The 18,190-nt window shown below is 40.1% G+C and overlaps 1 protein-coding gene across 12 annotated transcripts in view; it reads left to right on the forward strand.

Moving 5' to 3' along the window:
- The window catches only part of npas1 (neuronal PAS domain protein 1), a 93,418-nt gene that overhangs the window by 61,106 nt on the left and 14,122 nt on the right, over positions 1–18,190 (forward strand). For 6 of the 12 annotated variants that reach the window (XM_008425730.3, XM_008425732.3, XM_017308353.2 and 3 more), the window contains 2 exons: positions 7,550–7,617; positions 10,308–10,397. In XM_008425730.3, the coding sequence (XP_008423952.1) occupies positions 7,550–7,617; positions 10,308–10,397 (158 nt within the window). Of the gene's footprint in view, positions 1–4,280; positions 4,487–4,812; positions 4,976–5,081; positions 5,215–5,736; positions 5,844–5,936; positions 6,036–7,549; positions 7,618–10,307; positions 10,398–18,190 lie in introns of those variants that run through there. The other 6 variants (XM_008425737.3, XM_081614393.1, XM_017308357.2 and 3 more) reach the window with 6 other exon arrangements.

Consider the following 18,190-nt stretch of genomic DNA (forward strand, 5'->3'; position numbering starts at 1 on the left):
ACACATAAGCAGATAGAAATCTGCCTTGAAAACAGCCCTGCTAAGCAGGTGCAACTGTTGAGGTGAACCCTGAATAAAAATGTGAGCTTCGCTGTGGGAGAATGTCTAACCTTTGTCACTGGTTGATGAGATGAGATTCTCATTCAGTACCTGAAGAGAACCCACATATACACACATGCAAAACTCCACGGAGCATTAAAAGTACCCTTCAAAAATAACAAACTTTAAACATAGTTTTTATTAAGCCCACATTTTGATATTGAATATATTTTTCAGTGACTTTATGTAGTATTCTATAATATTAAATGTTGTGTTTTCATCTGCCTGTAAGCGGAAAATCATCATAATTAACAAAAATAGACTTGAAAAAATCAGTCTGTATGTACTTAGCATGTTTCATTTATTGAACAAGTTACTGAAATTATTGAACATTTCCTCTACGGTAAATGACGGTAGAGGCCTGAATGGTATCCACATAACAAACCTCCAAAAAGATACTTTAGTTTACTAGTTTTACTGGTAAATTCATCTTATCTGTTTGAGTTTGAGCTAATTTTGTTCCTAGACAATCATAAACGTGGCCATAACTTTTCACACAGAAGTCTGATTGAAGTCACGTTTAGTTTGTAGTATGAATGACCACGCCAAAAAATCTGATCTCAACAAAAAATTGAAGTTGAGCATCACGGCCTGCTGAATGAAGGTAGGCTAAGGTTGTTTTCGCACCTGATAATTTGGTAGACTCGTTTCGATTTCAAACGACCAGCTACTACATTTTCAGCTGGTACAGTTCGCTTTCACACTGCAGTCAAACAGACAAAACCCTTTGAAACACCTGTTCACCTCTTCATCTGTGTGGTGGTGCTGTATCAAGAACCACTGAAGGAAATGGCAAGAAAACATCTGAAGAAGACACTGAGAGCAACTTCCTTCTTCACCAAATGTAAACAAAAATGAAGTGGTGTGAGATTTCAGTGGTTGTAGGATTTCTCTTCTGTCTTTGGTATCAGACCAGGAGCCATTTCTCCTGCTAGTGCTGAACTCACGCATTTGTTGTTTGTATTTACGCAGAATATCCGGCGTTATAGTCCGCTTCTTACTTTTGGAGCGGTCTCTGGTCCACTTGGCGTTCACATATGCATTCGAATTGCACCCAACCTATGTTTTTAGGAGGACCAGAGTTTGCTTGTTTGGTCTGCATCAGAGTTTGATTGCTTGTTCACAGCTGTTCTCTAAGACTACATTTTAGAGTTTAATAGTAAAAAATCAGTTTGAAACTTCTTATGAAAAGGAGCCCAGTAATTTTTACTGTGTAATAACTCAGTAGTTACTGTGTAATTACTGAGTTATTACTGTATAACTCAGTAATACATCTGTTCAAATGGGTTCATGTTCAAGGGTTCCAGTCAACATGTTGGTGGCATGCAAAGGATAAAAAAAGTTTAACTTACTACAGACTTAGACTACATATTTTCTTCATGTATTGGGTTTTTCTCAATTTTAATTCCTGCTGGTTTGATATTTGAGTTCAAGGTCAGACGTTTTTCATTGACTTCTAGCTCTATGATAAAATACAGTGCAAACAAACAAGCATGTCTTCGCTCCTGACCTGATGCGAGGAGATAAGAAAATGGATCAATAAATACTATAAGGACTATCTACTCATTAACTGAGAATATGAACAGTAAAAAATATAATTGTAAAAAAAACAAGCTGGAGTTGGTGTTTTACCATTTCACCGTTTTGTACTTTTTCCACATTTGTATCTGGCTTTTTGGGAATAACAAGAATAAGTCTGCTGAGGAATATTTTGTATGAAACATGTATCAGCTCATACCTGACTGCAGCTCTGTGCACCTGGCAACTGAACTCCGCCAATTCTCAGCTTGAACCAACCTGAGTGATGACAGTCAGAAACTCGAAGAGCAAATCTTTTTTCAATCAGTGAACACGCCCATAATTTACCACTGTCTGGTTGAGCTAATGACAGCCAACACCCTTTAGTGCGGAAGTTTTTATTGGGGGAAGGAGACCGTCTATCGACAAGGGGCTTTTATTTGTAAGAATACACAGAGAGTCGGACAAATCCCCTGCGCACAGACGTATAGGTTCACAGCACCACTACAGAAGGATCTTTGTTCTCGGGGTGAGATACCAACACTGCTGTGAGTTCACACATGTGTGCAAGAACACACACACACCAGGTCCAGTGTTTTGGTTTCCTGGCCAGCCCTATTGTGCCATGGCAGTCTGTAATAAATGGTCCTCTGTGTATTTGTCCGCAAGCGTGAGTGTGTGCGTGCGCGTGTGTGTATGGGTGTAACTCATCTGTCAGCCCTGCCGGCCTCTTGTCACTTCCAACGTTTCCTTCTCCCCGCTGACGCTACTCAGCGCAACTGATCACCCACCATCACCTTCACCCCTTCAGGGATCTGTGGCCTCAAAGTCGACACACTCGCACCATTCCGGGCATTTTATGCACCGACTCAGATCAGGAAGCGTGTGTCTGTGTGATGCATTGTTTGAATCTATTCTTATGTAGTCACGAATAACCCAGCGCTGCAGCTCCAGCTCTGCCCCAGATGGGAGCCGGACAGGCGGGGAGGAGAGGCTCGATGGGCTCCTCCAAACACCCCCTCTCTGTCCGCAAAGCAACTGACTAGGCTGAAGGGTCCCAGCACCCAGACCCCCTTTCACAGTCCTGAATGGACTTGCCTTATTTATATTCACACTCTGTTACACAGAGGGGACCCCAATCTCACAATGCCACAGTGGCTTTGTCCAGCAACTCTGTATTTATGTGTGTGAGAGAGTTTGCGTGCGTGTGTGTGTGTGTGTGTGTAGGGGGCTATTTGTGTTGTTTAATCGCAGGTCATGCTGTGTGTATTCCTTAAATGTGTGTGTGTTAGTGGTTGTGTGTGTTTCTGCTGCATATCTGTGTGTTTATGTGTTCTGAGTCTCCCTCTGTGTTCAGTTGTAACCCAGAGCAGTGCTTTCATTTTCCTGTCATAACGCTTATTGATTTCTCTCAGCCTTGCAGCAACACACACACGCACACACACACACACACACACGCACTCACGCATACAGTTATCCGATGATCCTTAAAGCCATGCATACATACACTCTCACACACACATGCACACATGCAGACTCACATGTACACAATCATATGCACACTCACATTCACAGTTTGTCTCTGCTACGTAGGGAATGTTGTGTTCTAAAGCATCCCTGTTGGAGTGAGATTAGTTTTCACATATGGTCCCCACCATGTGAGAATGTGAGTGTGTGTGTGCACAGTCGCAGGTGCTCACACACCAGATCCTCCTGCCACACACTCTTTCTGACATAAAACAATAAAGATGCCTGATTGCTAAATTAATCTTCCACGTCACCACAGCCTTCCCCGTCGCCACGTTTGCTTTGGAGAAAGTGATCACTCTCGCCTTATTTAGTGTTTTCTCATTTTCCCTCCCCTCTCACTGCTCTTCTTGCACCTATCCCCCCCCCCACTCCGCTCCTCCACCTAACCACCTCCAACTCTATTTGTATTGTAATTGCCTTGGTAAACAGCACCACTTTGGCACTGAAGCAGCTCTGATAGCTTGTATTTGGGATGCATTAAGGGTTGTGATGCAGACACTATATATGTGTGCGTGTGTGTGTGTCTGGCAGAGATCGAGTGGTGTGCCTCACACACCACTTTCGCCACCTTTTTTTCAGGGTTGATTCCTCTCTAATCAGATGGAAATTATTTTTACAAATTGCAGGTTTTTACAATTGCAGGTGAACCAATTCTTACATTCAACTGTAAGAGAAAACTTTAAGTTGAGATGTGTTTGCTTGGATATAAAAATAAATGTTTGTTTTTTATTTGCTTTTACACATACATCATGTGTAACGTCTAACAAATTCACAAGGATTTCATGCGTTCTGACAGAAGACCAACTAGAGCAGGGGTGCTCAATACGTCGATCGCGATCGACCAGTCGATCGCGGAAAGGTTTTGAGTCGATCTCGGCAGGTGACAAACTGAACGCCATCAGGACGCTGAGTCCAGCACTTCCTCTTCTGATAGGCTTATCAAAAATATTCACTAAGATCCTAAACGTTTGTAGCTTCATTAAAAAAGAATAATTATAAAAAGTCAACGAAACATGTTAAAATTAATAATCTCAGTAATTATTGTTTCAACAAGGTGTTGCTCAATTCTGTGCGTTTTGGTTCCATTAACAACAACAAAAAAAAAGCGACTCAAAGACCGACTGACGAACAGAGCAGGAGTTTAAATTAGCTACTCAACCACCACTGTGTTCATGAGAGGCTTATTAATAATCGAGAAATAAATATCAAGCCTGGAAACCTGATATCGTAACGGACTGAATGTTGTGTTTTTAATGTAATCTTTGCTCGGCTTGCGGGGCGCAGGCGGTTGCCACGGCAACGGGTGTGCTTAACCGACAAAGAGACCGAGAGTAAAAAGGTAGGAGATGTTTCCAGTTGATAGTCTGTTCGGGTTGTTTTACCTTTTTTTACCTTTGCTGTGGCTCATTACACCTGCTGTAGTTTCTGAACATTCAATAAACGACAAAATTGGACTAATTACCTCATTCGTTTGTGATCATACGTCATAACAAACATCAAATAGGACAAATATATTTCATTAAGTTTTAACAAATTCTACTGCGATAATTATGTGATTAAATTAATTATATCCCGACTTCAGAAGATTTGCCTTTACCCTTACTGGGCTCTTTGGTTCCTCCTATCAGTCTGTAGTTTCTCATATTGAGAAAAATCTAATTTCAGATCTACCATGACTGACTGACACCTGCTGGCATCAGGTTTGCAACCAGCTTCTGACTGAGAAACCAGTAACCAGAGACCAGTAACCAGAAACCATTGACCAGTGACCAGAAACCAGTAACCTGCTCCCAGTGTCAGAATCTCACTGAGGAAGAAACTGGATTAGGTTTTCTGTCACTTTATTATTTCTGCTATAACTGATGTATATTCGCATATAAAATAAGTCTATAGAGTTTAATTTGCAATTTTTATGTCTTTGTGTCATGAGGTAGATCTCAGGCGGCGGGTGAGAGAAAAAGTAGATCTTGGTCTCAAAAAGTTTGGGCACCCCTGAACTAGAGAGTATGCTGCTGGGAAATTTTAAAGATATCACTATTCAGATTCCCAGAAAACAACTAAGAAAAGGTCTGACTTGAGAGTTATTTATAAAATATTCAGTTAGGTTAAGGCATTAAAGCACAGTTCTGGCTTTTTTGGTTTTACTGATATTTTAACAGAATACATGAAAGTCTCTGCAGTGGAATCATGTGGTTTGAACTTCGTTTTATTCACAGCTTTTCACTCGCTTAGACTAAATTTGTGATCATAACGGGTAACGGATCTCTGGCAAAAGAAAAGGGATGAAAGTAGTTGTTGGACTTTCTGCTGTTTTGATCAGAAGTTCACTAGAGTTCTTGACGATTATAAAAGAAGTTTATAAATCGCGTAACTTTATTGACTCAGTAAAGTTAACCATCACTCGCTTTTTGTGATAAAACAGAAACTTGCCAATGTTTTTATCTGTCAGCATCACGTTTTAAAATACTGTTTACAACAGTCCAAACATGACGAGATGATTCTCAGGCATTTGTGAACCGATTCTTATCATTAACATGTATTTTGTTTTTTACACTGACCGGTCACATATCCATTTGTTTGTTAACATAGTCACTCACATGCAACCCGATCCACAGTCTACGTGGTGAAGACGACTTTGCCGAAGTTCAAAGTGAGCATAAAATTAAGGATGAAAGGAGATTTAAGTGACTTTGAATGTAAGGTGGTTGTTGGGGCCTGACAGCCTGGACAGAGTATTTTTAAATACTGCTGATCGTCCAGGATTTCCACACAGTGTCATCTCTCTGCAGATAATCTGGTGTCTAAGAAGGAATGGTTGGAAAAGAGAACATATCCATTGCGTTGCTGTTGTGTAGATGGTCATGCCAGAGTTCAGAGGTGCACTGCAGGTAGCTAACTTCACTCTAACTAATCACACTAGAGCCACATTCACCCATTAACACTGACTACTGCACACACATTCATGCACCAACCTGTGTATCGGTGTATAAGTGTTTGCCACTTCAAGCGTCAAGCATGCAGATGTGAGTGAATCTCCATCAGCGCAGAGAGAGGGTTTTTATTGTGTAGCAAATTGCTGCAATATTTTCGCATTGGTCTTAAGTAACTTTTAAAGCAGTGCTGCACAGTTGTTATATGTTGACATGTATAGAAACTTTCAGGAAGGTTCGTTTTGTCAGAGACAACAATCCGTATTCTTCAAGATTAAATGGTGATGCTGATGAAGTGATTTGCTCAAAGCTGTGCATCTTCATATACCACAGAAAGCAAGACAGATATAAAACGGTCATCATGAAAAAATCATTTTCCAGGCCTGCTTCATTAAACAACATGATGTGTCCAAGCATATTCAGCCACATTACCTCTTTGATATTGCTCTATGTCTGTGGTTTATATTTTTAAACCACGGGCCACAGCGTTTGGATATACAGCATTATTTACAATTAAATACAATTTAATTGTCTTCTTACAGTCACCTTAGGGTTCATGTTGCCTGTCATTTTTACTCAGGAGTTTGTATTTTCAAGTTGTATATATATATATATATATATATATATATATATATATATATATATATATATATATATATATATATATATATATACAATATATATATACAACTTGGCACATTTGGGGTGCCCAAATGTGACATTTGGGCACCCCAAATGTCACATTTTCTGTTTTAAAAGTTAAAGGTTTCTCATCAACCAATGCGGATAAAGAGCTCTTGTAACAAAATGTTTATTTGCACTTCAGAAAATATCTGTCTCATCAGATCTGTCACGTAGTGCACAGCTTATGTTAGAGAAAGCCCCCAGCAATGTTTGAGGCACAAAATACATGGGGTTTTGCTTGTGTTTCATCTTGCTATCAGACAACAATTTGCAAATCTCTCTCGTTTTTTAATTTACAACAGAATAAACATTAAAGTGACTATGAAGTTATTCCTGTAGCTAAATCCAGACTTTGAAGTAAATATATCCAAGTGTTAAAGTCTCTGTAGCCTTTGGACTTCCTGAAGTCATAGAGGTTACTTTGTGTTCCCAGGATCAAAACTGAACAGGCTGAAATGGCTCGACAGTCAGGAGGTTTCTGGACTGTAGGACAAACACTATAGTGCAGCTGCAGCTGTCAGCCCATTAAAGGCAGCAAACTGTTTATTTTACTACAGTGTAATAGCTCATATTAAGAATACAAACGATATCCAAATGACAGTGTGGTAGAATTTGTCGTAATTTAAATATATATATTTTTTTGTGCTTTATTCAGTAAAGCTGGGATTTGTTTCATCTTGCACAGCAGTGAAAACGCAGCTGAACATCAAATATTAACAAAAAATCTCTTCTTCATAGTCAAAATGTCAACATTTACATTGATGCATGTTTGTCTTTTTCTCTTGCAGTTAGACGATCATCCCATTCTCTGGCCACTGATATGTTTGAGCAGCACCTTGGGGCTCACCTCCTGCAGGTAACAAGCAAGACAAAGTCAAATCGTTTTTGTTTCAACTGCAGCCATCAAAATGTCATGGCATGTAAAATAAAAAAGAAAAACAGAAATCACTTAGTCCATATTTTAAAAAAAATATTTATCTTACAGTCCCTATATTGCATAATTTACAGTTCCGAAAGTACAATATTTGAACCTTCCTAAGTTTTATTTTGGTGCTACACTCACAGATTTATTGAATTTATTGAAACATAAAGCATCACATATGTTTGTGTAGTGGAGGGACAAATAAATACGTATGGTTAAACATAAAAGATTGTAAAGATTTCCATGAATTTTTATTTAACCCCCATTACTGTGACGCTCTTCCAGTGTGATCCTCTGCCTGTGACCTAGTTAATAAACTTGTGTGATTCAGTATCGGTATAAATACAAAGCCTCTAAAAGGCCGAATGAGTGAACAGTGAGAGCCATAAAGATCAAGGAACACAGCAGACAGGTAATAGAGAGGTTTAAAGCAGGGCTGGGTTGTTAAATAATATTTCAACTTTTGAACGTCTCACAGGGAACTGAAAACAGAAAACATGGCGCAGAAGCAAACCTGCTAATAAATGAACCTAGACAAAATAACAGAGAAAATGTATTGGCAAAGCAGCTGCTCTGTTCACCCAGTCCAACTGAGCTTCAGCTGTTTGGTAACTCTGGAGGAGTCGCAGCGGTCTACAGCTGAGGCGGTGGCAGCATCATGCTGTGGGGATGCTTGGTGCAAGAGTTGATGGGAGATAAATGGAGCTAAATTCAAGACAATCCCTGAAGGAAACCCGTTAGAGGTCTTGAAAAATACAAAAGCATACATGCACATATGAAAGATCAAAGCAGTTTTATGCCAGAATGACCCATTCAAAGGTCAGAGTGGGATTCACAGATCATCCGTGTCGAGACTCGAAATGTAATGCTGAATGACGCTCTCCATCCGAAAAGGACTGAGCTTAAACCGCCTGCAAAGATGAATAAGCAAAAGTTTCATTCTTCAGATGTGCAAAGCTGGAGGAGACGAACTCCAATAGAAATGCTGCTGTGACAGCAGAGAACGGTGGTTCTATTTATCTATTTTATAACACATGCTTCACTTTTCAGATTTTTTTATTTTTCACCACGAAATACGTCTTCCCCTTTAGAGTTCTGCATTACGTTTTTGTTGGTTTCTCACCTAAAATCCCACTAAAATACTTGCAGGTTTATAGATGAAACGTGACAAAATGCGGGAAAAATTTGCAAGGCGCCGAAGCGGAGTTTATTTAAATGGCAGGTTTTAGTGTGTTCCTCAATTTAATATTTCCAGGCAGACTCCCAAGTGAATTTGTATACACAGACACAAACATCTGATAAAGCTCAGGCACTCGGACACTGTTGTTGTCTGCCTCTCTATTGGATCGACTGATGAATGGAGCCTGAGGGGCATTTTGGGGCAGGGGGGAGTTGCAGGAGTGATGAAATGCAGAATGTACAAAGACTCAGAGGAAGTGCAAAGAAGGTGGTCCTGCAGCTTTTTGCTTTGGACTCGGAGGGGGATTGGGGGAAGGCGGGGCCGGGGAGTAAGTGGGAACAGATAAAGAACTGAAATTGGGAATTTAGAAGTGAGGAGGCCGTGTTAAAACAAAGAAAGATCGCATGCGTCTCCCCTCCTCTGGCATTTTAAAGAGGCTCAGGGAACGGTGCTGATAGAAATCAAATTAACGCTCCAGAAAAACTGTATGATTTTTTTTTCCTCTTCTCTCTTTCCTCCTCCCAGCCGTCCTCCCTCCCGTAATAGCTTGATAATTGCACTTTAGTTCTCCGACATTCAGACGGCTGGTTTCTCCTCGCTGCGACACATGACGCCCCACACCCTGGCCAGTCATTTGCATACTGGATGTGTCAGTTGTGCATAAATTACCGCTGCCACTTTAAGCGCTTGTCCGCCAAAACAAGCAATCTTTTTTTTTTTTTTTAATCCTCCCGTCTCCAAGTGGCCCAGGTCTGTTGTGTGTGTCTGTGAGGCTGCGTCGGCTCATTCCTGGATGCCTGTTATGACGATTAATATTATTCTCTGAAGCAGTAACCTCTAATGGGCTAGCTGTATACCTTTCACTTCTCATTAGAGTCACGGCAGCCTATAATGACTCTGGTTCTGTCTGTGTCTGCTTTGGGCTTAGGTGCGTGTGTGTGTGTTTGTGGCTGGAGATCAAGGATGAAGCTTTGTCTCTGACTTTATTACAGCTGATGGTCTATAAGCTCTGGTCTATAAGCTCAGTTTCTCTGTTCTAAATTTGTTTGTGTGTGTGTGTGTGTGTGTGTGTGTGTGTGTGTGTGTGTGTGTGTGTGTGTGTGTGTGTGTGTGTGTGTGTGTGTGTGTGTGTGTGTGGGTGTGTGTGTGTGTGTGTGTGTGTGTGTGTGTGTGTGTGCGTGTGTGTGTGTGTGTGTGTGTGCGCGCGTGCGTGTGTGTTTAGCTGTGTTTGATAATGCAGGTCTTGCTTACAGCTGTTGTGTGTAGCTGCATAAAGGTGTGTGTGTGTGTGCAATTGTAAATTGAGAGAAGAGGCCGAAGGGTGACGTGTTGTTTGTTCTCTAGCTCCTTGCAATTTGTTCGATACATGCTAATTGCTCTAATTTGTCTGTCTTGTTTCTGTTTACCTTTTTATGTCTGTGTGTGTGGATGTGTGTGTGTGCAGTCTCTGGATGGCTTTGTGTTTGTGGTCAGTCAGGAGGGACGCTTCCTCTACATCTCAGAGACAGTTTCCATCTACCTGGGGCTCTCACAGGTAAGGTTACCTCATTCTCCTCTCACACGCACACACACGCACGCACGCACACACACACACACGCAGTCTTGTACCACAGATGTACCCATCAAAATCTCAGGTTTCCAACCTCAATTTTTGTCAATCTTCACCTCGAAATAGTGATGTTAGCTATTTCCCTTATTCTTCGAGAGCCACGGTATATAAAAGAGATTTTCAAAAAGAGCTCGCCCAACTTCAGAGAACAAATATACAACAACGACCCCCCGACTTCTAACTATGTTATTGCTTACATTTCTGTAAACATTTTGCTGCTGCTATTGATGTTTCATTCACACATGTGCTAAAAGTATGAACTACTTTCTGCTGTGACTGCAGTTCATCTAGCCTCATGTAAAAAAAACCCTCCCGGGTCTTTGCAGAGAGCACTGAGGTCCAACCCATGAAAAAGTCACCAAAGTGACTGTGGGTCACTTTGGTGCCCTTCAGATGTCCTTCACTGACCTGCATGAAAACTGCAAATCAAACGTATGTGTTAATTCTGCATGCAAATCCACATTACCAGCTTTGATTCGGAAAAACCTGGTTTTATTTTGAAGATGAGACTTTTTGTGTCCTGGACTCAGTAGCTGCATATCTACTTTTGTGCCTCACACATTAAAGCAACAGGATTTATCTAAGAATGTTAGCTCATGATAAAAAAAGAGAAAATGATTCAAAATGTAGAGTTTTGTATTTTAAATATTTATTTTACATATTTATTTACTGAAGTAACAGTGGTGTGCTCAAAGGTATTCAAGCTTGTCCTCCAGGATTACATCTTTGATTTAATTTATCAAAATAAAAGCTGTTCAATATAGCACCTCTGTTATCAATGTGGTGGGCTCAACAATAGTCAGACGTTTGTTTTTCAAAACATACTTGGAAATATATTGTTCGGGGAGTGGTTTGCCACCTACCCTGTTCATATGACAACACCTAACTTACACTGAAAGTATAATTTTTTTTACTCCATTGTTGATATTTAAGAGTGTTGTTTTAGCGTGACCTGTTAGTGTTAGCACGGTGCGCTAACTGATATGAAAAAGATTGTTTTAGGTTCTGACCGGCAGGTCAGAGGTCAGGGCCAGTCAAGCTGTTTACCTGCTCGTTTCTCTCTACTGCATATTTAATTTAACTTTCACACTTTTCCCTATATTCTACCTCATTTGCTTTTATGTTGTGTCCCCAGGAGTGTGTGTGTGTTTGTCTGACTCGAGCTCATTCCCGGGGTGGCTCTCCTTCTTTTACTCCCTCCCAACTGCTCCAGGTGTTCACCTCTGTTGATTGCCTGTGGCCTCTTGTACTGTGAATGTTAAGTCCTGCCATTTTGCCCAGATGCATAAATAATAACAGTAATTACTGGCCCAGCAATCAAAGTGTCGCCCCAGTGCGCTGGGCCTGTCTAGGGGAACAAATCGATAGGCATCTTAAAAGCCACATTGATTGTAGGGAGGGGGGAAAAACACCAAGGGGGATGGGAAGATAGATAGAGACAACAAGCGAGAGAAAGAGAGGGGTAGGAAAGGAGAGGAGGTGTGATAAGAGAAAGATGAAGAGGGATGGCTACAGCACGAGAGAGGAGGGGAAAGAAAAGTACAATTACAGGAGTAATTGAGTGTATTTTTACATGAAAACTTGCAGTGATTTAGTGTTATTGATGGCAATAAAAAGAATAATGTTGGAGTCCAGACCATAACGCTGTCCTATCCCAGAGTTTAACATTCACATGGCAACTACACAATGAAAAGCAATTGATCAGTGTTAATCATTCTTTTGTCTGTTGTGACTCTACAGTAAAGCCTTTATAACCTACAGGAGATGCAGGCGAAACTCGCAACCTGCATGAAATACTTAAGCCAAGGCAGACAGTTCAAGTGTTTCCCAGGATGGGGCTAACTTTGTATTGCATCTGGTTTTAGAAGACAAGCCTCTGTGCACTTATTGGCATCCTGGTCCAAGGCACCAAAACCCCTGGTTCACTGTTCAAATGTGTGTTTCAGAAAAACTGCAGTATCTTTACATTTAGGTTTTCAAGCCTGCTTTAGATCCTCTTGATGCTAAGCAAAGAAAATAAATGCTTCCTGTGTTTCACAGTTTGATTTAAAATTTTCATGTATCTCAGACTGAATCCATTTTAGGGCTGTTCAAAATCAAGAAAACATTTAATTGTGATTCTATTGCTGACGTTTTTGATGAATATATAGATTGGAGGTAATTCTTGGACTCTTCATAATTTTCTTGTTTTTTTTTTTAGCAAAACCCAAATCGCATTTTGTGAGCTTCAGCTGTTCAGCCTCTGAAAAGATAAACCAAGTTTATCTCTGACATATTCAGCCCGTCTCTGACGGGCTGAATATGTCACTAGCATGTAGAAGTTTACAAAAGGTTAAAATATGTCAAATAAGAAATATTCAATCCAGACAGTCCTTTGTAACTGCAATAGTGCACACAATATTGCCATGATATTGTGATTCAATATATTGTGTAAATCTAATCTAGTTAAGTTTTGGCCCATCTGAATATTTATGCTTTATACTAAAAATCATCAAATGTCGTCCTGATATCCTAAAAACTGTGAATCAGTCCTTTAATTTTGTTCAGAATAGAAATCTGGGGTTGTTGCTCTAATCTTGGACACTATCTCGGTGCGTTGTTTGACCATATGCTCCTGACTGGACAAGTATGAAATACAATTAAACAACAAAATAAATCATTTTAAGTTAAGACTAACAGGTATTTCTTGATTTTTTTACTTTCTGCCTTATTGCCAATATCATAAACTTTTCACACATTGAAATGTATGTGCTTCTTTAAAAGATCTTTTTTTTTTTACATCTGAAAACACTTTCACCCCTCTTATACAGAACCTGTCTTTTCTACCAGAACAGTCTGATGGGCAAACATCCTCATGCTGTTTATACTTTGATGTAATAATTAGATGAATAATACAATGAATGTGAAAGAAAACCGTACTGAAGGATGACAAGACTCCTTTTATCTCCTTTTAAGTGTCTTAAAATAAATCAAATGTAAATAACTCAATAAATTAACTTAAAAGCCTACAAAGCCATAATATCATCATCTGAGCTTAAAGGAAAACTAATCATGGTTTAGGTAAGCCTTTAAATTTGAGGAAAGGAATAAAAAAATCTTTCTATATTTACTCTGAAATCCTAACAAACGCTTAGTCAGATTTAAAGTGTGGAAAAGATGGTTACACTGCATTCTTTTACACAATGTCTAGGTCATTTAAACCTGCTGCGGAGCCTTTTCAACCTTTCCCCTTTTCAAACAGATGTTAAAACAAACATCTGCATGCTCACTTGTAAAAAAAAAAAAATGTTTACAATGTTAGACCAGAAAGATGATCGGCTAACAGGTGGAGCAGTGACAGGAGAGAAGAGAGAAAGAAAGAAGGAAAAAGAGAGAAGCAGACAGACAATTAAGAGACAGAGAAAATAAAGCGAGGGAATAAGGGAGGAAAAGAGTGAGACAGTGAGTGTGTAAATAGAGCTTAAACGTGCAGTAGGAATGAAATTCGCCCTGGGATTGCCTAGGTAAACAAGGCAGCCGAGGCTTCTGTGGAGACGCTAATAAAACAGAGCTGTTCTTATCAGCTGAGCAGATGGCCTAACCCATCACATCTACTCAAACAGGGCCTAAGCCATCAGCATTCTAATGAAATTATTTATGATCGAAGATTACATTCGAAACCTTGAACACACAACGCCACAACTACCTGCCTAAAAAGACGTGAGCGGGCGGAGATAGCAGGAGGTTCATGATCGGAGAAAGAGGGTGCGAGGGAAGGCGCGAGAGGGAGCGTGCGGAGTGCTAACGGGCGCGAACAACGAAGACGGAATGAAAAAAAAAACATATATACAGAAAAGAAAGGGAGAAAGAATTGAGGGAAGGAGGGAAAGGACAAAACCATTTTGGTATGCTTTGTTGGCGAGTGGAAGGCGGTCGCCGGGGAAAGGGGAAGGACAGACAAACAAACGAGGCTCTGAGTGGAAAAGTAGAACTGGTGGTTTGTTTTAGAGGGCATGTAGCCCCCGTGGATCGACCCTCCCGCTCTGCGTCTCGCATCCCCCTTTTCCCTCCCCACCCCTTCCGACCTGACCCCTCTGCCCCGGCTTACACCCCGGGCCGCTCCCCTGACAGTGGGGTTGCTTAGCCGACTTAGCTTAGGTCAGGCACCTTGACCAAGGGCACAGCCCCGTCTCACCACCCACCCCCCGGACGCCTCTACAGGTATTTATTTATTTGTTTTATTTCCCAGCAATCCTCATATAACATCTCACAGCGGGACAAAGAATGGGGATGAAACAGGAGGAGGAGGAGGCAAGAAAAGGAGAAAAAAAGGATGGAGAAGTAAGAGTACTGTCCAGTGGAAGGGGAAAAAAAGGATAAATAGGCTAAAGAGAAAGGAGGAAGAATGGGAGATGGAGGGAGGAGAGAATTGATCTGCGAATGGTTAGTATGCAGCCCCCCTCCCCCGACGGCCCCCTCCTTCCTTCTTCCCTCTCCCATCAGTCAGTGAAGGCTTCTAGTGTGTTGTGGACCACTGCCCGGATGCCTCATACATATTAAAGCCCCCTGCTATTATTTATATCATGTCTCTCCTCCTCCCCCCACCTTGCTCCATGCCCCTCCACACCGCCATACATACATGCACGTGGATCTCAGTCTGCACACACACACACGCGCACACACACACACAGATGTTCTGACAGACACACACACAATGACAGAAAAAAAAAAACAGACAGTCTGGTCACATACGCAGCGAAACAGGCGTATGCGCGCTGTGGGCTCGCATACGCGTCCCACACACACACACACTCACACTCAGAGAAATTTGAATGATCTCGGCGTCTCCTCGTGTCTCTCGCTCTCCATCCCATACCTGTTTTCGTGTCTGAGCCCGACTCATCCCCTCGATTGCACCGTCTTTTTCTCATCTTCTAATTTCTGCTTGATCGTTTTTCAATCCCTCCCTCCTGCCTGTGATGGAGTGATATTATTCGGATAGGTCTTAAGCCCCAGTAAAGCCCATAAGGACCTGTTTGTCTCGCTACCTTGTTTTCCAATGCCACAAGGCGGGGAAACTCCGTCTCTTTCATATTGTTTGTCCATTCGGACTCAGGGTTTGTTAAATTTGTCTTTGAATCGGAATAGATCTTGATTTAATTAAATGGGAAAAAAAGCTCCACCTGAGCTTAATCCAAGGAGAGACCGAACAATAATTGTTTTAAAGTATTAATGCTGATATAAAGGCATTAAATGGAGATGAAACAGGAGGAGAACAAATAAACTTAATCTCAGAACAAAAAAGAGTTGTCGCAGAAAAATAATTAAAGTTTGTATACATGCAGAGGAGAAAAGGAATCAGAAAAAATAAACACTTTATTGTAACCATGTTAACATGCAGAAAATATTTATTTCATTTACATTTTTAGCATGAAGAATATTATCTGTATTCTAAAGGCAGCAGAACCTGGAACCAAACTCACTTCAAACTTTCTCTTATTTAGATCATCTAAATTCTCTAATCAAGGAGCAAATTGAATACATTCAATTTGGACAGTAATGTTTGAGCAATGAAATTTGTCCACTAAAGACCCAAAACTGCACATTGTACAGATAGATGTGAAGGCAACTTACTTAATTCACTGATACGCAAGAAAAGAAAGTCAACCAAATGTTTTTAGTTTTAGAGTTATTTCCTTGTTTCCTTAAGATGTTTTTCCACTCACCATTAGCGTGATTGTTTTAAAAACGACTCATCAGTCTGAAACTTTCAAACCATAATCAGAGCTGCAGAAACCTTTTCTGAAAAAAGGAGAAATGTTTAGAGTAGAGAACAATACTCTACGTAGAATAGAGCTTTTTATTGTACAGATGAAAAAGGGAGGCAGACCTAGAATAACATCTGTTTTCTACAAAAGCTGGATTCTTTCTGTTTATCAGTTATCAATTTTAAAAAGGAAAATAAATGAAATCAATCTTTTGTGACAGTACAGGTACATCTAAAAAAAAAAAAAAAGTTAAAAATTTTTTTGTTGCTCATTTCAAAAGGTGAAACTTGTACTCTCAAAAAATATATATTTTGTGTAAAAGTGCAACATTTTTAGAATCATCACACACCCCAAGCTTTTGCTTCCTGCCTTTTGACAATTATGGCTCCCAGGAATCCAAAATCCAAAATTCTGTGTTTCATATCATTTGAATACTGTGAAACAGCTCATTAATGAAAACTCATGTTGATGCACTCTAATCAGCTCAATCAAAACACCTGCACAGGTTTCCGCAGCCTTTAAATGGCCTCTCACTCTGGGTCAGTAGGACACACAGTCATGGAGAAGACAGACGACTGGACAGGTGTCCAGAAGACGGTCATCGACTCCATTCACTAAGAAGAGGGTAAGCCACAAAAGGTCATTGCTGAAGAAGCTGGTTGTTCACAGAGTTCTGTATCCAAGCATATTAACAGAAATGCGATTAGCCCTATTTCTGGTGCATGTTTTCCTTCCACTGAACTTTCTATGAAAATGCTTGGATTTATCACGGTCTGGACAGCTAGCTTCTTAAGCAATGATATATTGTGGCTTAACCTTCAATCATTCAATCAAGTTTATTTGTACAGCACAATTCAGCAACAAGACAGCTTGAAGGTTTTCACATCGTAACAATGTAAAAAAAAGTCAGTGACTTGATATCTGTCAGTTCAGCAACCCTCCTCATGATTGTACAGCTTACTGAGCCAGACTGTGAGACCCCTGCATATTTTTGAGTTAATTAGTTGATTAGGTTGTGACACCATTAGCTTCCAATATTTAACTTTTAAACTATCTACATGATGTATAAGTTTCACTATCTAAAATGTAACAAAAATATTACTTTTTTTCACAATACCTATATATTTTTTTAGATGTACCAAATCCTGCAATGTTTATTACTCTGTATGCAAACAAATATGAACTTAAAGCCATTTTTTTTTATTTATGAAGGCGGACATAACTTTAGCATTTTTTTCACAATCAATGCTGAGAAGGTTGTATTGGTATTTCAAGCTGCTTTTTTCCTAATGTGCATTACTCCGCATATTCTGTTTTTGCTTACACTGTATGTTTTGCAATTTGCAAAATGGACAAGACTCATCATCTTTTTTCTGGGGCATTTCAAAGCTGCAATGAATTTTAGAAGAACATCTATTTTCAAAGAAGCAAAATATTTTTTTTAACCCTAATCAAGTAGTTTAACATAGATGCATAGTGTTGAAAATAAAGTGCCAACGATACAGCATAGGAACTACAATATGAAGATAAAAAAAAAACAAAGAAAAAAATCCATCCTCCTCGTTAAATGAGATAAAATAGAATTACTACATTGATAATCCTGTTTCTTGAACCACCCTTAAATGTCTGCTGAAACTCTCTGGAATATTAGAAGTGGTTTTGTCTGTCACAGTAAAGACAATATTCTCCATGTGAGATGTACAGTCACAGCTGGAAATACTTGAGCGGTGCCAGAGAATAGCGTGCAGAAGACCCAACATGATGCAAACAGTATGCTGAGGGAATGGGAGTGTTTTATTTAAAGCCCTGTGAGGATGCTGGATGTGACTACCCAGACAGTCATAATGATTTATGCTAATGTCTGTGCTACATGTGTGAAAGTAGCATGCAAGGTAGCAGGAAGGAGCAAGTTATCGGTTGGGTTTGTTGAAATGTTCATGTGCAGAGTTTAAAGGAAGCACTGATGTGATG

The sequence above is a fragment of the Poecilia reticulata genome, chromosome 13 (genome assembly GCF_904066995.2).
Source record: "Poecilia reticulata chromosome 13, P_reticulata-male-v2, whole genome shotgun sequence".
In the NCBI taxonomy this organism is placed as follows: Eukaryota; Metazoa; Chordata; class Actinopteri; order Cyprinodontiformes; family Poeciliidae; genus Poecilia; species Poecilia reticulata.